Source organism: Microchirus variegatus (genome assembly GCF_963457635.1).
Source record: "Microchirus variegatus genome assembly, chromosome: 20".
NCBI classification, from domain to species: Eukaryota; Metazoa; Chordata; class Actinopteri; order Pleuronectiformes; family Soleidae; genus Microchirus; species Microchirus variegatus.
The window spans coordinates 8,270,422-8,294,231 of record NC_139821.1 but is presented as its reverse complement, the minus strand read 5'-3'; the positions used below and the strand labels follow the sequence as shown (position 1 = coordinate 8,294,231).

The 23,810-nt window shown below is 39.4% G+C and overlaps 3 protein-coding genes across 6 annotated transcripts in view; all 3 read right to left on the bottom strand.

Annotated features, from left to right (window-relative positions):
- Positions 1 to 759: 759 nt before the first annotated feature.
- Positions 760 to 2,500, bottom strand: yeats4 (YEATS domain containing 4). The gene is made up of 7 exons (XM_083907381.1): positions 2,370 to 2,500; positions 2,119 to 2,238; positions 1,949 to 2,015; positions 1,720 to 1,814; positions 1,531 to 1,620; positions 1,135 to 1,222; positions 760 to 1,046 (listed from the first exon to the last, which is right to left on the bottom strand). The coding sequence occupies exons 1-7, from the start codon at positions 2,418 to 2,420 to the stop codon at positions 877 to 879; spliced, it is 681 nt and encodes a 226-aa protein (XP_083763507.1). The 5' UTR covers positions 2,421 to 2,500; the 3' UTR covers positions 760 to 876.
- A 578-nt stretch (positions 2,501 to 3,078) lies between these two features.
- On the bottom strand, positions 3,079 to 15,180 carry cpsf6 (cleavage and polyadenylation specific factor 6). Of its 4 annotated transcripts, none has more exons than XM_083907317.1 (11): positions 15,112 to 15,180; positions 13,623 to 13,832; positions 13,432 to 13,535; positions 13,186 to 13,331; positions 12,886 to 13,083; positions 12,171 to 12,278; positions 10,845 to 11,346; positions 10,648 to 10,763; positions 10,370 to 10,523; positions 10,014 to 10,235; positions 3,079 to 5,513 (listed from the first exon to the last, which is right to left on the bottom strand). In XM_083907317.1, exons 1-10 carry the CDS (start codon positions 15,169 to 15,171, stop codon positions 10,028 to 10,030), a joined length of 1,806 nt encoding a protein of 601 aa, XP_083763443.1. In that variant the 5' UTR covers positions 15,172 to 15,180; the 3' UTR covers positions 3,079 to 5,513; positions 10,014 to 10,027. The 4 variants fall into 4 exon arrangements, with proteins under 4 accessions (XP_083763443.1, XP_083763446.1, XP_083763444.1 ...); XM_083907320.1 differs by having other exon boundaries at positions 10,014 to 10,214; XM_083907318.1 differs by having other exon boundaries at positions 12,886 to 13,062.
- Positions 15,181 to 17,506: 2,326 nt separating this feature from the next.
- The window catches only part of cacna2d4a (calcium channel, voltage-dependent, alpha 2/delta subunit 4a), a gene marked incomplete at its 3' end in the record, with an annotated part of 68,636 nt that continues 62,332 nt past the window's right edge, over positions 17,507 to 23,810 (bottom strand). Inside the window, 12 exon segments of the mRNA XM_083906901.1 lie at positions 17,507 to 17,599; positions 17,703 to 17,773; positions 17,996 to 18,002; positions 18,007 to 18,121; positions 18,585 to 18,705; positions 19,371 to 19,391; positions 20,737 to 20,792; positions 21,450 to 21,502; positions 21,599 to 21,674; positions 22,775 to 22,845; positions 23,443 to 23,505; positions 23,754 to 23,798. Of these exon segments, the coding sequence (XP_083763027.1) occupies positions 17,507 to 17,599; positions 17,703 to 17,773; positions 17,996 to 18,002; positions 18,007 to 18,121; positions 18,585 to 18,705; positions 19,371 to 19,391; positions 20,737 to 20,792; positions 21,450 to 21,502; positions 21,599 to 21,674; positions 22,775 to 22,845; positions 23,443 to 23,505; positions 23,754 to 23,798 (792 nt within the window).

Sequence of the window (23,810 nt, the reverse complement as noted above, 5' to 3'; positions counted from 1 at the left end):
AACACTGCATGAATGCAGTTAAGCGGGGAAGGAACTTGTTGGTGCTGCGTTCAATTCCGTTTCCTTTTCTAGCTGTTTTCTCAGTTGTTTGTCCTGCAGTGCCCCCGCTCGGTGATTAGGGTCATGACATGACTGGGTGGTTGGTTGATAGGCCGGAAGTTCTGAAGCAGGGAAACATACTTTGACAACTTATTGTAATTTTACTGCTCAACACCTTCACAGACTGTTCAAATCTGTAACTTCACTTCACAAAAGTCTTACTTAAGTTTTAATGATTATAGAAAATACTTCATTCACTTTTTTCCTTTGCTGGAATGTCCCATTAATTCCTGTAGCACGTTTATCAAAAATTTTAATTTATTACAATTTATTCTAAATAGTTTTCTTTTTTAGATATTTTACTATAGGATAATTCAGTTTTGATTATTTTGTAAACATGTATGCAGCCCTACTTTTATTTACTATGTGGGTAGATAATATAAAAACAAGGTTCAACACCTTAAAATAGTTTTTTGTTTGTTTTGTTTTAACCCACTGTAGAGGTGGCAAATAATAATACAAACAATAACTGCTTTGACTGATAGTAAACTGTAAAATAGTCAATATCACTACAGGTGTTAGATTAAATGGTCATGACTGCAGAAAATTCCTCAAACAAAGATACTGCAAACATCTTTACTTTACATAGAAAATGATAAAATCAAAAAAAAACTAACAAAAAAAAAACATTGAATATCAAAAGAGGTTTACCATAAAAAAAAATAATACAGAAATATGTTTTGTACAGATTCATCAACAATCAGAAAATGACAGAATTCTTGCTGGTACCTTTCAGTACAAAACAATCTTTCTTTAAAATCATGGATGAGGGATGTGTCAGTGATCCTTGTGGTCTCCTTCCTCCTCCTGTTTCCTGATCTCTGCCTTCAGGCTGTTGATGTTCTCCCTGCTGGCTTTTAGTTTGTCTTTCAGCTCTGTGATCTCCTGGCTGGTTCTTTTCTTTGCCGTTTCCATTTTCTCCTTGGTCCTCTGCTCCAGCTCAGTGACTGCAAACACAGACAGGCAAGGAGACGCACATGAAGCGTGACGATAGTATGACAACAATGTGTTTGTAATTTCATTGTGTGTACGTACACTCTGTCTCGTGCTTGTATGCTCCAAGGGTGAGTTGTCTTGATGTAGTCAGGAGCTGCTGCATCATGGCTGTGGGATCCTGGAAGATCTAAAAACAGAAGACACTTTAAGTTAACCTCTTTCCATCCATCCATACTCTGGATGGCAATCCTAGCTGACAGGTCACCAGTCCATCACAGGGCCACATAGAGACAAACAACCATCCACGGTTCCTCGGCACATACAGTCAATTTAGAGTGCCCAATTTGCCTAATCCCCAAATCTGCATGTTTTTGGACTGTGGGAGGAAATCAGAGAACCCAGAAAAACACACACACACACGCAGACCGTCTTCTTTCAAAGCCAAACATGTCAAATGTAGACAATAAGTGGCTGCGGCATGAAGAGCAGTCGTACCATTTCATCATAGAATTCCGAGACAACGGTCTTCTTCGGCATGGCGCTGGAGTCGGACTGGAACAGCTTCAATAGATGGTACAGCGTCACCTAACCCACACACACAAACATCAATAATCAGCATAGTGCAAGTGTATTTTTACTACGGTCACCTGGAACATATTAAACATGACTGTGTCTAGTTCTTACAGGTCTCTCATTGGGGTCAATGAAGAAGATCTTAACAATGATCTCGAACTCTCCCCAGCCCGTCTCTGTGATCTCATATGGAGGCTTTGTCACCACTGGAAGATACATAGTACATAGTATTTTAAAAAATTATAGAAAATTAGTGTAGGACATTGGACGTGTAAGATATTACTCGTATATATTTTAATGCACAGTTAATTCAGTCTAGCTAATCTAAAGTTCTGCTAACCTCTCAATGGATTACCATAACTCTCATGCAGCTTGAACTGGATCTTCTTCACATAAGCGGACATGTCCTGAAAGAATATTGAGAATCAGTCACATGCAAAATCCATAAATGGGAATATTTTAAGTTTTCTTTAAATTACAAATAACAATGAAAATGTGTGGCTGTCAAACCTCGTTCCTGTATGGCTTCACATAAACGGACCACTGATGTGTGTGTCCGTCTTCCTCTCTCTTCTTCCCGAAGTAGCGGGCAACGTTCCCAAATACTATCGGCTTCACAATCGTCACGCCCTGCAGTTAATACACAAACACGTTAAAGATTAGATTTTAAGGATAAATCATCGCTAACATTAACGTTTAAAAAGTCATTTAATGCTATCATGTTTATATATACAGCCGTAGCTTGTGTAATGTAACGTTACCTTAACTCGCCCCCCGGAATCTGGACCAAATTCAGTCATCTTTTTAAACATATTCCAGAAAAGCAGAAGTGAAGTGAATCCCTGGTGCGCTCGATAATGCTCTTCTTTACCCAAAGCGCATATTTATGTACAATAAACCTGACGTTTACGAGCAATAACTATGCTACACGCGGGAGCCATCGCTTTTCAAAATAGAAGCCAAAACAAGCACCGGAAGAGGCGAGTGCAACGTACTTAGTTGTCCGTCAACATTGAGACAGCGGATCAAAGGTTCCAGGAAATGGAAGAAATGACGATGGATCAAAACCCACCAGGTTATTATTATTATTATTATGCATATTCAATTACTTTACCAGTTAAATTATTTTTCTTTATAGTTCGGTCTAGTTAGAAAATGATGAGACAGAATAAGTAGGTCAGACATTTGTTATTGTTTTAGCGTGTTCAAAGCTAGCAAGATTTTTACGAGACTCTTAACGACACATTAATTGCAACTGACATCCAGGCAGCTATGTTTAGGATTGTTTTTATTTATTATCTTAAATATGCTAAAAAAAATTATTGTGATTAACACACCACATAGTATAAACATCACTTTAAATAATTAGTTAGGACCTCGTAGAAAAGAAAACGCCACAAAAAAATCTGTTTCTTTTTAGTAGCTTTTATTTTGTATGAAAGCAATCAATTTGTTTCGTCTATTCTGGACAGTAAAGTGATTTTCAGAAAACGCTTTCAGAATGCTCACAAAACTCATCTTTAAAGGAAGCTACAGTCAGTGGTTATTCATCAAAGACACAAACATGACTGACCATCAAACTGTTGTTAAATAGCCTTCAAATCACTTGGGCCTAAGGAACAATTCCTCTTTTTATGTTTTCATATGATCTGCGAATTAATTTGACTTTAAAAATCATTTTCCAACACTTACCAGTTTGTTGTTTGGGACACAACTAGTGAAAGTATATCTTACATTAGACTATTAAAGTTGGATTCCTTTTTTTTTTCCATGTAAAGAAATCACTTCAGTAAATACAAAACAATATTCTTTCCAACACCTTGTGTTAGTCAAAGTGCCAGTCTGGCTGTTTCTTCTCATCTGCAGAACACGACGACCTGAAAACACTTACCTTTAAGGCTGTGGAGAAAATCAATACAAGGCAACTACAGTGACACCAAACCAGTCTACGAATGGAAGCCGTGCACATATACACACTAAAACAGGCTGATGAGACATATGCTGAAAGGTAAATTTAGTTTGCTTATGTCAATTAAGTCCGGAGTAATGCATCAGCTGTACACACCCGAAGAGAATCAGCCAGTCAAAACAATTAAAGCAGAGATGTGCAGGAACTGTTTCTTAAGGTTTAAGAAATCCTTTAAGAGAACTAACATGGTGACATTTCCCTTGTGTTTTGTTTTTTTGTGTGCATAGATTGGTGCGTCTATGAGATTTTTACAAGAACAAAAATACATCTCATACAAATGAGTGTTTTAAGGTGGACTCAGATAAACTGTTTCCATTACAGCGACCAGATCAAAGGTAACGACCAAAAAGTCCATTCAATACCAACAGAAAGATTATATTGGGGGATGGTCATTGAGATTTAAACAAACATTCGGGACAAAAAATAAGCTTAAATAAAGAAAAAACAAGGCAGGGGGGTGTTTTATAGTGAACATAATATCAGCCTAAGGTGATATTTGTTCATATGCCTTTGTTTTGAAGTACAATGGAAACAAACAGCAATATGGCAACTCTCATTAAACACTTATTTACTCAAATGTAAAAACCCTATAAAACCATTATCGTCTATATTACAAACCAAAAGCTTGGCATCACAGTGTTTACAATACTCAAAACTTCAGGCGTAAATACAAGTCTGGTATAGTGGACCATTTTGAAATGCCTTGTCAAACACACTGAATTTGAATAACCAGCTGTGTTATAACTTTTGTCAGGGTTTTAACAAAAGTATAAACAAAAACAAGTCAATTGCATAAACTTAAAAAAAAATAAAATAAAAAAATACTTGACTGCAAATGTTTCCACCGATGGAACAGATCGTGAGTCCCAATTCTGGTTAAGCTTTGACTTCAATAGTTGCACCAACAAACATTGATAAGTCGTACAAATTCATGGGACTTTACATTCACAAAACTGACAGTTTGGTATGGACATGGTCTTGTGATGACCGTTCAGTGAGGTTACACATGAATTAAACATCAGAAACCACAATAAGCATTGTTTTTTTGGGGCGGGTGAAGGTTTAACAGTGTGTTTTCCAAAGCTGTCAGAAAATGTGCTCAAGGTTTCCACTAAATAAATATTTCCCGTCCAATCAGAGAACGGGCATTCTCGTAATTTCTTATACCATATAAAATATGCGTTTTCGAAGAAAAACAAAAGGTTTAGAGAACCCAATAACACGTGTGAGCTAAGACAGTTTCAATATGAAAATCAGCTTACATTTAACATAAATGAGCTTAATATAGAGGAATTCACCAAATGCAGAGTACCTCAGTAAACATTTTTTATTACAACACCATCTAGTTTTTAATCAAAAGCAGAGACATTTACAAACATACTAAGCATGGAAAGAATAAATGAGAATGAGAGAAGGGTGGGAGAAAACATCAAACACGTACCCTATAAAAACTTATCTTTAAACCGAATGTACACAGTACAGCGAGCCAAGGAAAATAAAAAAAAATATAGGATGTAATGTTTGCGTTTTCTATTTGGGAGTCGTGCGGGGGCATTTTATCATTTATTTGCAAAAAAAAGCATCACACATACTCATCTTCATGTCAAATAAAACATCGTAAAAACAAAAGAGCCATTTGGAAAGGTTTGTTTTTTTCTTTCATCTTTAGTTACCATGAGTATAGGTGTTTGGATAACATAGCCTTACACAAGTCTGGGTCCTCCATCCACTGCTCTTAGTCAGGCAGACAAGATGAAGACAGAGAAGAATGGGTGGAGAAGGAGAGGAGAAGAGAGATGAAGGGGTGGAGGAAGAGGTGGTGGTTGTAAATCCTGTCCGGACATGCAAGGTGGAGAGGAGAGGCGAGGTGGTAGTGGTGGTGGTGCACTGAAAGCGTTTCCTCCTTTTCCTTCCATCCATCCTTGATCCGCGTGAGCTGAAAGGTGTCAAAACGAAGGGTGGAGTTTGGTTTCGAGGCAGCCCAACAGTGAACACTCCCCATCCCCACCATTAAACCTCTACACTACACATACATATACAGTGCACAGCAAAGGCTGGGTTCAATTCACCATCATCACTTTGAGTCAGGATACCAGAATTCATCCAAGTTCACTTAAAAAGGGCGCATTGGGGATGAGATTATTTTTTCCCCCAATTTACAGACCTAAAAAGGTTTCCAATTTTTTTAATTAAAAAAAAAAATTTGAGAAAAAAAATGTTTGTTACTCTTAAAATTTTCAGGTGATCATGTATTGCCCCCAACCCTTGCACAGACAGAAACATGTCATGCAAACTCCAACAGTCAATGGAAACATAAAGGTGACTCTTGGGACATACAAGTCTGACATAATAATACCAGAGCTGTGTTGAGTGAATTCAAAACTACATTACATGCTGTAACACCATTTTTCTTGCTTCGGAATTACAAAATGTACTGGTTTTAACATTAATTAAGGCAATAATTGTTGTATAAATGTCCAAAAATGGTTTAGAGAGCTATGCTAGCATCTCAAGTTGGTTGACAACTGACCAACAACTTCGTCAAATACTATGATTTTAACAAACAGTGCATGCAGCATCATTGGCCCCCTTTACCACTGGCATTAAAATGCATTTTCTGTGATTGGATTGTAATCAGATAGCGCCTGACCACTAGTAAGTACAGGTGTAAATGCACCCAAAGAAGGATTGTCATCCCACCTGTGCAGACGCATTGTGACCAGATTGAACAGAATTGTAAATATGATGCTACTCCGCTCCACCTGCAACAATTACACGTGGTAAAGTGCTATCTAATCGCCGTCTGATCACAGAAAACACATTCTACTGCCAGGTGTAATGGGGGTCATAAGTTAACCAAGTAAAACAGATCAAAACACAAAGCTACAAAATGCACGCATCAGACTCAGTCACATAAGGTCATACTTTGCCACAACCCAGTGGTGTGGTAGCCACATAAAAATCATTGTCATATCAATGTGATGTTTTTTAACCCCCCCCCCTCCCCCCATTTAAATGCCAATATACAGTAAAAGCAGCAATAGTAAAGTCTATTATGAAACACAGCAGACTAAAATCTCTTCCTCATAATTAGAGCAAAATACTTCAAGACTATCAACAATTCACCACCGACCTGATGACATTACTGTTTAATTTGTCATTTGTAATAATTTTAAATCAAAAATAGTGGGAGCCCTAACAATACATTTTATTCTGTAGCGTAAAGACGCTAAAGAACTGGTTCTATCAATTCCCCCCATAGGCATCAGATCAAATTAGTACATATGATTTCATGAATACGTGATTCAAAGATGCAAATGAATATTGGGACTTTTTGAGGTTTTGTTCTAGATGGTGCATGTTTACAGACAAAAACTGTTAACCCCACATTCAAAGTTTCCACAACACAGTCATCAAAACTACATGGTACTTCTTGTCACATAGACGAGAACATATGTTACAAGGGGGAATTGGAGCTGACTGAAGTTCTTTCTAAATTTGCCTTATGATAAAATGTCAGTCAAACCAGGGCCAAGCAATTCAAACAGCCTGACATTTGATACTTACCTTTTCAAACAGTCACAGGTGCACAAGGACACTGTAAAAGCATCACCTTTCATTCTACTGTCTATTATAACTGTTCAGAAAAAATTACAGACCTGATATGTTAGTAAAAATTATGTTCTGCTTCATATTCATATTTTATTCTACACTTCGACTTAAGGCTATCTTTCAATGTCAGATTTAGTTCATCCACATTATCCCTTAGGCCCATTGTTAATTTTAAACTTAAAGTGTTTGGCCCTGGTTGGACATCAACAAAGTCTATGTTTTCTTATTTTCAAAACGAGCAATAGAGCCACGATCCCGTTATTTCAACCTAGTGGAAGCACTGTGTTCCACCATGACAACATGAACAGATTAAACAGTATCAAAACACATAACTGGACACAACAAAGCCATACTACGATCAGGAATAAAGTTAGTAACTCTCCTGATTTACATACTGTGTGATGTCAGACTGAACGCAACGGCAGATTTTGGACATAGTCATTCGGACAATGAACAAATTTGGCTTTCATATCATATTACATACTGAATATTGCCCACTTCCTTTAGATCTCAACTTATTCAAATACAGTTTGGTATCTTTACATTACCAAATATTGAACTTGAACCCACTGGGGATCTCTTATCGAATCTAAGATGTGTTTATAAAGGAGAACATTCCCATTGCACTGCTACTATTGGAACTGCAGAGGTCTAGAAAACCTCAGCAGCTTTGAAAATATGCAAATTATTTGTCCAATCAAATAATGTTAGGAAAAAACACTTTGTCAAGAGGTTCCCAGTGGGCACAAGCTGCCTCTCATGATAAAAAATCATCTTTGACTTGAACAGAGGTGAGATTAACTGAGCTCACAAAATCACATTACAGATTACCGAGACAGTCACTATGTCACATTTTTTGGGTACGAGTTTAGCCAACGTTCAATGTTCAGCAACTCCACAAGCAAAACCACCCCAGTTAATATTTCACAGAATCAGAGGAACTTAAGAAAACACTCATTTGCAAATACCGTTTCAAACACAGAACATACGTTCTGCTCCATGGGCGCAACCTAAGACATTTAAGTGCCATGAATTAAGGTTATTTAAAGTGCATTTGAATGAAATATTATTTGGGGTGATGCACAACTATACAGAGATGCTGAAGGTCCAATACACCCGATTTACACTGTGCTCTACAAGGACTGGTTTACGCAACAACACGTCTCGACGCGTGTCAGAGCGACACAAAACATTTCAATGTCAATATTACATCTGCTGTTACAAAACTTTACAAAAGGTTATGTTTGTCAACACACATGTGACACAATGGAAGAAAGCATCTTCCCACAAATTGTACAAGATGTGTGTAACCCTAAAACCGAGAATCCATGAACACACTAGCACAATTTCACTAAAACTATTAATTAACCTCAAATAGTATGACAGCAGCGCAACGTTATGTTCTACAACTCAGCTAAATCATCCGAAAAAGCCATCCATTACCCTACAAGCCAAAATATGAAAATATAAGTAGCACTACAGCCCAAGCGTAAATCATCAATCTCAATAAAAGTCACATGAAAGAAAAAGATCAAAATACTACAGCTCAGTAAAATACAAACACAAAGTAACATACAATCAATGATTTGGTTGTTTTAAGATTAAGAATTCTTTTGATTTTTATGTACTACATATATTTGACAAGTTGACAGATCAAATTAAGGTTTTTTAATTTAACCGTCTCATACAATTACATTATCAACAATGACCTGGATTAAGGTACAAAGGCTTGGACTTTGAAAGCAGTGATTCACTCGCTTAATAACCCGATATGTGCATTAACTGCATCACAACTGGGACAGCAATGTTGTTGATACAGGCATGAATATGTCTCACTTCACCTCAAGGTATAAATTTGAGGAACAATGGCTCAGAAGCAAGAAACACTAAGCTACAAATGATTGGACTTTGCACAAAATGCCAAGATATATTAGTCATGCAAATATGGCATCATTACATTGTCAAATTATTTTGTATCCAAAACAAAACCAATTAACCTTCTCTTGTCAACATAGCATTGATATATTTTCAGCATTAAAGAACAAATGAATAGCAAAGTGCATACAACATTACTATAAACCAAACAATTACCATGTATAGACTTATCCACTTTGAACAAGTTGAACATTGAAATCGTTCTAAAAAATACAATCAGATGTACAGACCATACAGATTGCTGAATCTCTACAAGATAGTGTGCAAAACGAATGGGAAATAGTGTCTGAATCTGAAACTCGCCAATCAGGCACCACTATTCAAAATAGTTGTAAACGTACATAATAAAAAAGCCACAGTTATTAACTTTTGATCCACTGGTCATAGCTGGTGGTAAAATCCAAATTCAGATTATCCCCACTTTGTAATCTTATGTGTTTATTTGTAGGGGCGAGTTTGCCAATTTTACAGTGAAAAACAGCATCAGGTTAGTGCTGTGTTATGGGTTCACTGAGATCTTATTAGTGGCTACTGAATTAAATAATTAACCAGCCTTTGAGACCTGTAGGCCAAAAAAATAACTGCCTGTGTTTTCTCCATTTTTTGGCCAGTGGTTTATAATAAACCACAACATGGACACAATTCTTACAAACACAGTGAGTTAAAGTGAATACAAGTATGTTTTGACACATTTTTAGAGAAAACATAGACATTAATGTTATTATCATAACTGAAACAAAAGCACTTACCTGACACCTACCTGCTAAAAAGCTTCTCATTGTCGGATGAGGCCTTAAAGAGTCTGGCTTGACCGAGGTCCAAGACAAATACGGTCATGATACAGACAAGAAGAGGGTTTAAGAGAAAAGAAAACGAAGGTTAAACCAACCTCTACGTCCTCGCTTAGCGGTGTCTGTACTCCCTCTCCCTCTCTCTTTCGCGGTCTCTGTCCCGGTCTCTCTCGCGGTGGCGGTCCCTCTCCCGGCTGCGTTCTCGGTAGTAGTCCTCGTGCCTGTCGCGGCTGCGGGATTTGTGGCGTCGGCTCTTTTCTCTGGAGCGGCTGTGGTCGCGTTCTCTGGAGCGCTCTCGCCTGGCAGAGACAAACGAGCTACTGGTGTCAAAAGCAGAACAAGGGTCTTCAGAGTCTCAAATTAAGCTGTTATGACAAGACACATTACAATATGCCTTTTTAGGATGATAAACACCATTAATATCACATTCAAGAACTATAGATACAAGTCTTACCTGGAGGCAGAGCCATAGCTTTTTGATTCAATTCCATGGAGACAGTCCTGTAGGGAACTGATGAGGACCTTACAGCGGTCGTCTGCTGACACTTTAGACTGCTTAATCAGACTGATGGCGGTCACCAAGGTCTCTATGGCGCTGCCATAATCAGCTTTAGGGGAGACATAGGGTTTGATTCAAGGTTAATATACTGTTTGTAGGATTTCAAATTTCAGTGTTCCTGCCAATGTGCGGAATGTAGGTAGTTAAAATCTTTGTACTTGTATGCTTGTTACCTGCACTAGCATCAGACACAGCCCGGGATATGGCGCTAGAGGAGATGGCTCTGTTTCTGTTCATGATCTCCTCGAATTCTGCCTCGCTCAGAGGTGTCCGTGAGGCCTCCATCTCCCTAAAAACGCCAAAAAAACGTTAGTTTACATGAACACGAGCTGAAACATCGTGGCAACATAATGCCACCACTTTTTCTTACCGGCCTCCAGGACCATAGTCTCCTCTCTCATATGGTGGCGGGCGTCCGTATGGGTCGTTGGGACCTGGGGGCCCTCTGCTGTCGTTGGGCGGCATGTTGTTGTTGTTGCCAGGTGGGGGAAAGAAAGCAGGATTGACATGTGGGGCTGGTGGAGGTCCACCTGGTGGTGGGCCTGGCATGTGTGGTGGTGGCGCCAAGGCCATGGGGGGTCCAATGGGACCAGGTGGGCGTGGTGGGAACGGTCCTGGAGGTGGCAGACCCTGTTGAGGGGGTGGCGGACCAGGGGGAGGGCCATAACCTGGTGGAGGGGGGCCTGGAGGCAAAGGTCCCATGGGTGGCTGACCAAATTGTCCAGGGAATAGAACAGGAGGAGGCGGCCTGTCACCACGACTTGGAGGACCAGAGAGGGGAGGGGGGAGGCCCTGTCCAGGTGGTGGAGGTCCTGGAGGGCCAGGGGGTCCAGGTGGACCAGGAGGAGGGCGTGGGGGACCCTGCATGCCACCTAAAATAGAGCACAAGGAAGAAAAACCGAGGAAAATTATTATTTATGCTGCCGCAAAGACAACACTTGCCATCATCTTTGGGTACGGGGTAACAAGTGTTAAAACAAACAAACAGAAGCAGACTTTCTACATATCTGCCTAACCAATTAGTCAGCCATGCTCTAATTAACATGTTGCACTAGCCGGTGTTTATTTTATGTATCCATGTTTATGTTTATAATCCATGATAATGACAGATTCAAAAGCAAGCCATGGCTATGGGGAACAACTAGAGAAAACAGATATAAACTCAAAATAAATGGTTTTAAAATGGCTATTTCTTTTTTTTCCCTTGAAAGGCCTGTTTCAAGTGCCAGTTTCTTTTTCCTCAGCACAGCCTTGTAAGAATGTCACCATCACACATTCAAAGACTTTATAATATATGACTGCAAATTAAGGACTTGTGCTAAAACGTTTCAATATTCAAGCCAACAACATATCCTTTGAGGATTTGGACCCAAATACAGAAGTTCTGTATGCATGCTGACAAAATTTTGCCCAAGACAGTGTGGCTATTATGAAGCACGATGTAGTGTGCAGCATGTCCTTATGTGTGCTGCTTAAAGATGTGCTCTTCCACTGATGTTTCACATATAAATATTTTATCTGGCCTCATGAAAGACCAACAGTTTTTGAGTGGATTTACATAGCTTTGATCAACTCAGCTGTATTTAGAACAATGTCACATTTCAATGGAACAAATTCTACCAATATAAACATTAAAACTAGGATAAAAAAAAGTGGTCGGTCAAATCAATCCATGAGATCAATTGAGGTGTTTCACCTCTGCCGCGCCAGCTCCCGTTCCTGCCCCCCGGCGGGAAGGGATTGAAACTCATATCCATCAGAGGGCCATCTTGGTGCCTAATCAGATCTGGTGCCATCCCCGAGCCTAAAGGGGAAGAAAGAAAACCAATCACATCTCTTCCCTTCATACACGACTGCCTATGATCTGAAGGCCTTTCACAGCCCAACAGCATGGGCACTAGCCGCTGAGCAATGCAGGTGAGAAGAGGGATCAATGGAGGCCAAAGATGCAAAAAAAGGGTGAAAAAAAGAAGACTGCAAATTCTGTTTTTCCAAGTTAAAGTATAAGGCAGTTAATGCAGGTTTAAAGTTGAAGGGTGGTAGTTTGCCTAGTAAAATCTGTAAGCAAATGGCTAGTCAAGGAATGGTGCTGGAAACTGTCAGTGAGCCAAACTCGCAGCCAGGGGGGATTATTTATATATTATTTGGGGGAAAAAACAACAACAAACCAGATGGGGAGGGATGCATGCAAAGAAGTCACAAAAAAAGAGCAGAGAAGCAAAGCCTGGCCTGTGCCCTTTCAAGGCATTTGTCACACTGATGATTTCATTATTTTAACGCTGAGAGATTTTGCATCATCTCATCTCAAGAAACCATACGCAAAAATTACACATGTTCTAGTCTGCTTCATGTCAGACACTTAAGAAAGCTATATAAAACATTATGGCACATATGGGTGTTCCCAAACTAACCAGGAAAGTGTGGTGGAGGTCCTCCGGGTCCAACAGGACCAGGGAAACGGTCTCCTCCAGGAGTAGGTGGTCCAGGGAATCTGCCTCTGCCTCGACTACCCATGGGGAAACCACCCCGAGAGCCTGCACCAGGGGGACCAGCTTTCCCTTCACCGGACATCTGGCCCGTCTGAGTGCCTGAGGTATGACAATACTCACCTTTAGCACATCATATTTGAGAAATATGTGCGCTGTGAGGGCACTAACAAAAATAATCAAACACTGATTTTGTTGATCTTGAAAAGTGCAGTCATCACTCACTTTTGCGAGACTGCATCTCAAACTGGCTGAGTGACTGTTTGTTGCACGGCGTGACGATGGGATTTTGACCATGGAGCTCCCTCTTTGACAGGAGATCCATTAACTTCCTGGATGACGCCTCTGAGCCCACACACACCAGGGCAAACCTGAGAAACAAATGCAGGACATTAACAATCACATCTGCACTCAAACTATTTTACCAATTGTTCAATTTGTTTTTTTAATTAACACAAGAAAACAACTCACCCCTTTGACTGGCCATTGGCTCTGTTCTCAAAAAACTTGATCTCTATCACATCAGAAATTCCTATCACTTGGATGGCTTCTGTCAAGTCCTCATCTGTTGTCCACTACATAAGAGAAGACAACAAAATTAGTAAATCCATAGCGATTTGCTTCATTTGATAATCATGTCAATTGATGCAAACTTTACCCACCCATGTGAGGTTTCCTATATAAAGGGCAATCCTTTTTCCTGTGTAGGTGTACACCACGTTGGGTGGGGCGCTCTTTCCCCCCTCTGAACCACCTGGTGCAGGCAACGCATCCAGGTAATCACGGTCCTCTGGGGCATCGCCATTATTGGCCGATGGTGAGATTACATCATCGTAAAGGTCGATCTGCTCGTGAACTGGGTAGTCGCTTTCCTGTTGGGCATGACAGAAAAAGCGATCAAACACTTATTGACCGTGATAACATTAACAGAAACAAAAAAGAGGGAAGGCAGCTACTCCTATAAATCATTGCACTTAATAACCGATGCCGTCAATTATGTAAACACTTCAGTGAAGCCCTAATTTTGATGTGATTTGAGTTGATCCAACATAATATCCATACATTTCGTACCTCTATGATATAACAACCAAAAAACAAAATTGTTCATATTTTAGCGAGTTTGACTTTATTCAGACTAACGACAATGATTCTCTTTACACCCCATGGTTTGTGTGTTATGCTAAAAAAAATCCAATAAAGGTTGTAGGTTTGGAGCAAATAACCATTGCTACTATACCCATTCACAGCTAAATTGCATTTTTCACAAAATACTTAGTGTCCACATCAGGAATATTTAAACGGGGAAATCCCGAAACATACAGTGCATTGAGTGGATATAAAAGTAAATAAAATCCATTTAGCAATATTGATTGTACTTTTTAACCAGTGACCCCGTTATCTCAGTTAATAGTGTCGTCTTCACGGGCTAGTAACATGCTAATAACACGGTTTTTCAATATTAATTTGTGTTTCAGCGTGAGTTTGTATCGCCATTCATCAAACAATTAGCAGCCTAGGTATAACAGATGTGAACTTAGTGAAGGGGCGTGTATAAAAATAAAAACAGCAGCTCGCGAACGAGCAGACAACTACTACTTGCTAACAACTCACACACATACGGGATAAAAAACGATCCATATCAACGAAGGATTATCATACTAACATGTAATTAAGTACATTTCACCCTCAAGATGCGTCCGTGTGATTTGGAGTTACGAGAATTTAGAAAAATAAATTATAAACGGAGACGCAGCTAAGTGGCTAACTCTTAGCTAACTAGCAATATGTGTTTGTTTGTCGCCCGCCACCACGGGCGGCCATGCTGAGGCCTGACGCTGAGGAAGACGTAGGAACAATGGCGGCTATTTTAGCACATACGCGCAGGTGTTGACGATTTAAGCACGAGATGCATCCACAACTACAAAATATCGCGCGACGCTCTAAATACAGACAACTGCAGAAATTCGAGATTTTAGCCGTTCAGTGATAGCTGACGCTGCGGGTTTGCATCATGGATGAGAACGGGGCCTGTATGCGTTTGTTTGGGCCACCGTGCGCGACATTCTTCGAACATGAAATTGAAGTGAATGTGTTACACGGACGTACAGAAACTAACAACATTGACAAAACGTGTTGGGGATGCGCCATTACCTGGTTGAATTCCTCCTCTACGTCGGCGTAGATATCGATGTGATCCACACCGTCCGCCATTTTCCTCTGACCCACCGTCTCTCTCCGCTCGGCGGTGTGGAGCGAGCACAAACAATGAGCCAGAGGGGGACACCGAGCGCCCTCTGCTGGTCAACTCCATTCATTTGGAGAGGCCAGTCGCGGCCCCCTGATGGACATTGGATGTATTACATGTGGAAAACGCAATTTAAATTTAGTTATTAAAATATATTATTATTGAAACATTATTATTATAATATAGTATTATATAGTGCTTGATAAATGTATTACTAATAGTTTTATTCCCAATCCTGAGCCGGCTCGTTAGGTCATTAATTAATCAAGCATAACATTCAACCACTAAAACATAACTATAAACTATATAAAATATAACTATACTATTTGACATCTTAATCAAGAAATAATGTACTTAACTTTTTGTTCATCCTTTTTTTGTAAAACTGTACATACAATACATATGTGTATATATATATATAATTTAGATATAAATACAAAAGTTTTACTTTATTTGGTATTTACAGGATTAAATATGTATTAAAGTATCCAAGCACCCCAAAACAAATAACTCACCTTTCTTTGATTTATGATCATAACATAAAGTCTCTTCTTGTTTTACAAAAATACAAACAAACTGGGATATTTCATTTATTCTGTTCAAAACATGGCTTCAGTCAATCATCACACAGTGTGGACATATCAACCACAGGAGAGTGTATTATGGAATTACACACAAAAAATAAATAAAACAAAAGAGCTGTTGTCATAATTCCAGAATCCCTGCACTCACACAATATGTTTTTGAGTCTACTGAGGCAATTTAGTGGACAAAATGAGTTCAACTCAAAGACATGCATTGTAAGATGATGACAAAATATTACAGAAAAAGCTACAGGGACACTAACAGTCCAAAATACAATAATATGAAACAAAAGACACAGACAGATGTGTACAAAAATACCCTGTGCATTTCAAATATCAACATTTTCAAAAATCAAACACATACAATTGTTCCTTTTAAGAGTGAATTCGACCTTTGCTTTTCTATTTTGACAATATAAAATATTTCTTTATTAATATTATTGTTATTAATGGGAGCGTAAGTAGCAGATGCAGTTGTTTTACTCCTGAAAACGTAATAATTTAATGATAATCCTTCATATTGAACACATGCAGGTTGACACCATACTGTATATGTGCAACTGTTTAAACACTCCCCACCACACATACACATAAAAAAACAACAGAAGCAATTTGAATTTAATTCCACTCATATGTTGTCCATGCTGATTGCAGACTGACACACTTACTTGTAAGAGTACAGGTTTGCAAACAGTGTGCACACATTTAACACAGAAAAAGACACAGGCGATGAAGACAGAAAGGCAGACAGACATATTTTATTACAAGAAACTAATATTGTTGTTGTCATGGTGTCGTGGTAGCGACCTTTCTGCGTGGAGTTCTCTCTGTGTGTAGGTTTTCTCCAGGTTCTCCAGTTTCCTCCCACGGTCTAAAAACATCAGGATTAGGCGAATTGGACAATCTAAATCGAGTGTAGGTGTTAATGGGAGAGTGAATGGTTATTTGTCTCTCTGACCCCTGTTTACCTCACCATTCGCCCTATGTCAACTTGGATTGGCGACTCGCACGTGGAGGATAAAGCAGAAGAAGATGAGTGATTCCCCAAGGTACCTACCTACTTACCTAATCCCGTTTTTTTCCCACAATGTGACCAGTTTCTAGGCACTGAGATATAAACCTTGTGGTTCCCATTAGCCACACAACATTGTTTCTCCTCATCTGTAGCCCTTGTCTCTGCATCTATTACACATTTTTATTTACAAAAATGAATTCAGTAAATAAAGCAGTGCGGGTGATAAATGATGGATGTGAGTCGCCTGGAGGTGTGCATGCTTACAGCTGCATATATAATATGTATCTGCATCACACAAGTCAGTGTGACGTGGGAAACGAGAGACGCGTTTATCCCCTGGGACTTTATTATGCTGCTGTGACTCCATCATATTCACCACCACCTGCATCTCTTTAGTCCATTTCCTTTTTAGATGCAAAGTGACACATGATAAAGTAACTCATGGAAAAAAAGCCCATCCACTCGCTAGCTTTCCAGTTTTTCGATTGTTTCAGATAAAAAGGGTTTTCCAGGAATGAGCTCCAAATTCTCATCCACTACCTCACACGTCACACTGGGAGCAGAGACCAGACGAGATGTGTGGCCGCCGAGAGCAACTTGTCCAGAATTGGGTACATATTTAAAAGATGCACTTGAGGTGTCAAGGGTCCAAACACATTTCTTGAGTTATTAAAGTCTCCAACGGATGACGTTTGTCCATCATCAAGAGACAATTGCTGAGAAGGAAAGACAGATAAAGAAGAGCGAGACTGAGAGAGATACGAAAGACGCCCGTCCACAGTCATAGGCATTCTCCTGCAACAACAACAACAAAAAATCACTTTGAGTTTTTCTACATGGTTCACATCATTTTTCACAAACATGATGTACAGAATGAGTGGGCCAATGAGGAGCTGACCTGTGGGTGGTAGGCGTGGCAGGACTCAGGTCGCCTGCGAATCTTCTGCGACCTCATTCTGTCACACTTTACTGATGCATTATGTACAACGGGGGGTTAAGGAGCAACAAGAGCAGCAGCAGCAGCAGAGGTGTCGCATGCATTGTAATTCAAATACCAATACAATACTTTTTTTTTTCACAGGTACATACATTCAGTGAAAGTAAAGTGAATATGACTTTGGCATACAATACTAACTTGATTTATTAGCTATTAGCTAAAGGAAAGCAGCAAACACCTTAAAAAATGAATACATAAGGATATATTTGACTTCCTTGGGCTCCATGGTGATTGGTCCGTACTGTCTGGAACAATCACAGTCCGCCTGGACCACCAGCATGAGTAGGTTACTCTCTGGTATCTGTTGCACCACAAACATTCTGAAACAGCAAGAGATACAAAGAAATTGTCATAGCACATCAATATATTTCCCTGTATTGTACAATAGCAACAACAGAGCAGTGGCTGTGATGTGTTACTCTTCTTCTGTCCTCATGAGGGCGCTCATGCACAACCTATGATCACAAACCTGATGCACTAACACAACCAGTGTTTCCTCACCACGTTTCTGCCTCTCCAGACATCAACACAAACCTCTCACCCTCTGTTTGCCTCACTCTTACATCCCTCAATATTGTCTCTCACCCTCCATATGCTTCTCAGTCTTTCTATAACCTCGTGCAGCATGATCTAATTCTGATTCCATCCTCTTCATACCCTTGATTAAACAGACACTTTTCTCAGTGTGCAGAGCCGAGCAAAGCTGTAGCAAATGGAATAATCCAGGGACAATTTAATATGGCTCGTGTGTGTGATTGTTTGTGTGTGTGTGTGTGCGCTTACTTCTGGCATCGTCCACACTTAATAATGCTGTTGGTCTCTTTGACTGACGGCTCATAAACGAAGCTGGGGTACTCGGTGTCACACGGCTGCAAGATGTCCCCCTTCTTCTTATGAGCTGAGGCTAACATAGAAAGACAAAGACAATGTTGAATGTGTGTGTGTTTGACAGTGTGACTGACAATGATCATTAAGGTGTCGTCGGCAGTACAGATCAAATGATCTGTTTGAAGCAGAAAGAGGAGCCGCACCGGGTGTCTGCTTGTGATTTCCTCAACTGCTTTGGGGCGAAATCTTATACTCTGCATTTGTTTTGGAAAATGTGCTTGCATTGGAAATTGGACATAGCAAAGTTGATTTAGTTTGAAGGAGGCTTCAAACTAAATCACGAAACACTCGCCTCTGATCACATCTTAATGGAAATCTTTGATATTTCAAGTGGTGACTCAACAAATAATAGCGCACAATGCTGCTGGAAAGACTTTTTCTTTTTCAGAAGTGGAATAAACCACTGGAATCTCAATCTTCATCAGGATCTGGACTTTACTGGGTAGTCTAAAACCTGTTTAGACAAAATCTATTATTTAACCAAGTTGTTGCATTCTGTAATGTCAGATTTTATCTTGCTTTTATTTTCTTTTTCCCTTTATCCCCTTCTTCTTTTCCTTTGGACCAGTCTTGTTTTGTTGTGTGCATTTATCTCCACAAAGACTTTACCACACAAACAAAATACAAAAAGCAAAAACACATTTATTTAACCCTGGCCCATCTTGAAAGCGAGATACTCACACACGCTGAAAGACGGCTTGGCTGTGAACGGAGAGGGACGATGAGGATGACGAGGATGAGCAGATGATTGACAGGCGGAGAAATGGGTTTGGGTGAATAGGAGATTGATGGAGAGAAAGAAGCAGATGAGAGTTGAGGGGATCATTGGTCACAATGGTGTAATTAGACCATGGCTGCAGACTGATGATCAATGTCGCATGCAGAGACTACAGGTGGTGTATAATGACGCTCGGAGACTCTTTACTGAAAAGGGCCTTGATGGTGCAGTGCCAAAATGATATGTGTCAGTGTGAGCTAATACTGTTCAAGCTGTTTTTCCCAGAATTCTGCTTTTTAATTTAATTTGATTGATGCTCAATCAGTTACTGACATCATTTGTTAACAGCTGTGAACCAACTGTGGAGACAGTGGTAAAGATTTTGAGATTATAGGGCTCTCTATCTGACACCTGAAAAAAATTCTGTTGCTAGTTTTCATTTTTACATCCAGAGCCTATGTTTTGTAGGTAGAAAAATTGACATTGGACACTTTTGATCAAGGGAGTCAAACTCAAAAGCCCCTGTGGCCAGTGAGCGTCTAGTTTGGTCTAGAGGGGGCCGGGCTAGTGAGAAAGAAGTAGGAAAAAACTGAACTGAACAGAAATTTCAAAGTAAAGGTATGGAATGATGTATACATCACAGTAAAAATATATTATAACGGTGCAAAATAAATCTATTTCATATCAAAAACAGAGAAATAAATCTAAAATGAAGGCAATAATAACGTTGACAACTGTTATTAAAACACCAAACAAGCTTGTATAAATGTGTGATTTAATGTTTCAATCAAATATCTTATTATCACGATAATAAAAAATATTGCCAGGACATTTATTAAGCATATTATAGTCTGTTTGACACCTCTGCTTTAGATTATGTACAATAGATCTTTCAAATACGGCCCATGGTTATTTATATTTACCGTATGTACCTGTTGAGATACTGCATTATTATGAATTTGCGCTTTGTTTTCATCCTATTTTCATTTTACAGTTACTTAGTAAAGTCTGAATTCAATGAAGTCTGTCTTTAATGGAATGGTGCAAACAGTTCTGTTTGTCATTAACGTAACGATGATGAAGATGAAATGTTTTTTAGGAATTGAAATGTTGATGGTGAGAAGTCACGCAGATATATACAGTGTTGCCATGTATGTGTATATAGATAGATAGATAGTATCTATATGACAGTATATAAACTAATGTTGCAGTGATTTGCTCTGAAGCTTAAGATGATTGATGAATTATACATGATTTCCCACACATTTGTAATTAGGATGCATGGTGATGTACGTTATTGTTTTTTTTTTTGTCTCCCTGTGAGCTCACCATCAGCAAAATGCTCTGTGTGCCAGAAGCCACAGATATTAAACTCCAGAAGAAACCTTGTGAGGAAGAGAGAGAGAAGAGAGGAGAGTGGACAAAGAGAGGGAGTCAATTAGGCAGCCTTCATTATAGACCAAAGCAAATTGCAGGCAGCTTTCACAAACTGGGCCAGAACCCAAAGTTGTACCATGGGAATATTAAAATGGGTCCCTAAGTTATACAGCAGTAATTGGAAGCTTTGTCTTAACTAGATAACTACCCTGTTGTTTTTTAATGGAGATGCTGTTTGAAGATGCACCACCTGACTTCAGCCTCGGCAAGTCACAACAGCAAAAGCTGAAGCTGTTCTTCTACATGAATAGAGAGGCCCCTGTATGAACTTCCTGTTTCCTCATAATACTAAATATCTTATCTGTTTGTGTTAGGGCACATTACGGTTCTGTTTGGTTAGATCTTTAACTTCTGCTTAGATTTTGATTACTCACTGTACGTTAATAGTCATTTTGTAAAATAACGGCTGTATGATAACTTGAAAAGATCTCCTTCTCTAACGGCATGTAGCTATCAAAAAATCAGTACAACCTTTTTGTGTGTTTCCCTGTTTCCCAACAACAGAAACTACATTTACTACTTTTAAAGATTAAACTTTAATCCACTGTACTAAATGTTTCAATTTGGGGCAGCCGTCTCCAGTCGTTGCCCCTAGCAACACTTACAGTAGGAAGTTGGAGAGGAACCACTTGAGGGCTGAAGCCAAACCGTAGAATGGCTGAAGAGAGAGAGAAGTATAGATTATAGTTCCTGCAGAGTCGACTGGATCATGATGGTATTGATATCATGCACAGACTGAGTTTACTGTACATACACTGAGGAGTGGACGGGCGCTGCTGACTGAGTGTGGGTTCATCTTACACATGGCCTGGTAGTCGAACAAGGAAACCCTGAGGAAACACACACACACGCTGGTTTTGCATTGTCTGTGTGGACACTCATAGACATGCATTCCCTCGCTTCAATAACGTATCTATCTATCTATCTATCTATCTATCTATCTATCTATCTATCTATCTATCTATCTATCTATCTATCTATCTATCTATCTATCTATCTATCTATCTATCTATCTATCTATCTATCTATCTATCTATCTATCTATCTATCTATCTATCTATCTATCTATCTATCTATCTATCTATCTATCTATAACTCTAACCTAAAAACCAGGTCTTAACGATCATAAAACTTGTGTGGACCAGCCAAAAATATCCCTACAAAGTCAAAATGTCCTCACAAAGGTAGTTTTGCTTGACATTTGGACCACACAACCTACACACACATCTATTTCATTAAATCTATTTTACTTATTTATATCGGTTCCTTGACCCCGTCCACTAGACCTTTGAAATAAAAACCCTGATTCATAACGATAAACAAATCATTTCCATGCTAAATTGATATATTTGCACCCTGCAGGCACAAACACAAGAACATATACAATATATGTGCACAATTGTTTAGATGCACAGTAACTGAAGTTCACGCATGCTCAAAAACCCCTTATGTAATATCCTGTGTCAAATGAAGCGTGAAACAAATCTTTTAGTAGTGGTAAAAATAGCCCGTCACTCATGACTTCAAACATAAAAGATGGGGCAAAAAGTAAGAGGGGGAAGAAATCTAGAGCAGGCAAAGATACTCAGAGGGTTTTTCTTTTTACACCACAAACACCAAGATGGGTGAATTAACGGCTCTCACTCGACAGGGAGAACAACACAAAGCAGAGACTATGACATAAAATCAAAGCTCGTAAGTCTCATGTCGGTAAAGAACACCCTCCAGGCCATGGGTTTCATGCATACTAATGTAAGGCTGAGATCTATTAAGAGCCAAAAACACGAGAGGAAAGATTTACAAGCTGACCTCCAGGTGAAGTCGATTATAGTGCTATAAGCATGAAGTAATGGATTAAATGCAACAGTTACAGAGATTTAATCTCTTTCAGGAGTTAAGTAATTCCACATATGGGATGACAGGTTTTTACCTTTTGAACATGCCCATTCTGATCAGTGTGGTCATCACCGATCCATCGATTTCTCCAAAGAACCTCCCCGCCTATTGGAGGGGGGGGGGGGGGGGGGGGGGAGAGGAGCCAGACGGGCACTGTGTGAAATTAACTGATGAATCAATTCAATTCCTGTCAAAATAAACTGCCCCCTCATTAGCGCTCATCCCTGCAACTTTCACCCCAGTGTGAACTGTATGATTAATTATTCATCCCTGTTGCTACTGTGTGTGTGTGTGAGTCATGTATGTTATGACACAGAGTCTGTAGAGGTGGTGCCGCGACAACCGTCCTGACAAAACATCTCTGCAGTGTAACTTATTATTATTAACAAATTACATCTCGGGTTTTTTTGTTGTTTTTTTCCCCCAAAAACAAATTAACTAAAAACTACACACACACAGTAATTTAGTGGTGTCTTTCTTGTGAGGTTGCCAGGCAACAAGTGGAGGCCAATCTAACGAGACCGTGACTGTGTTTAATTCTTAAAAAATAACAAACTATTCCTTAATCACATGTTTCCATGTCCACCTTTTTCTGCTGTTCACGCGAGTTAGGATTCATATTCAAACTTTGTGTCTCGTTGGTGTTGAGGTGATTAATACTGACGTGTATACGATCGTGTGTGTGTTTGTGTGTGAACTCACGTCGTTCCGTTGTTTAGAAATCAGGACAAAGCCATTATTGTCAATCACATAGCACTCAATATCCTGAGAGGAGGACAGAGACAGAGACGGACCAAGTCAATCACACGCACAAGGAAACAGAGTATTAAGGCAAAGCATTTCTACGTAATTTTCTAGAAATATGGCTTCACAATGTTGAGGAAAGAGATAAAAACGACAATAATTAATATCAATATTACATAGTTAGATAATACACTCTGTTTCTGTCTGGGCTTGAGTACCCACATGTTACAGTTACATCATAAATTCACGCTTGCTTGCTTTTTACTCACAACGCTGCCACAGCGAAGAGGACAAATCCCTTCGACGTCGGAGCACTGGAGGGCAAA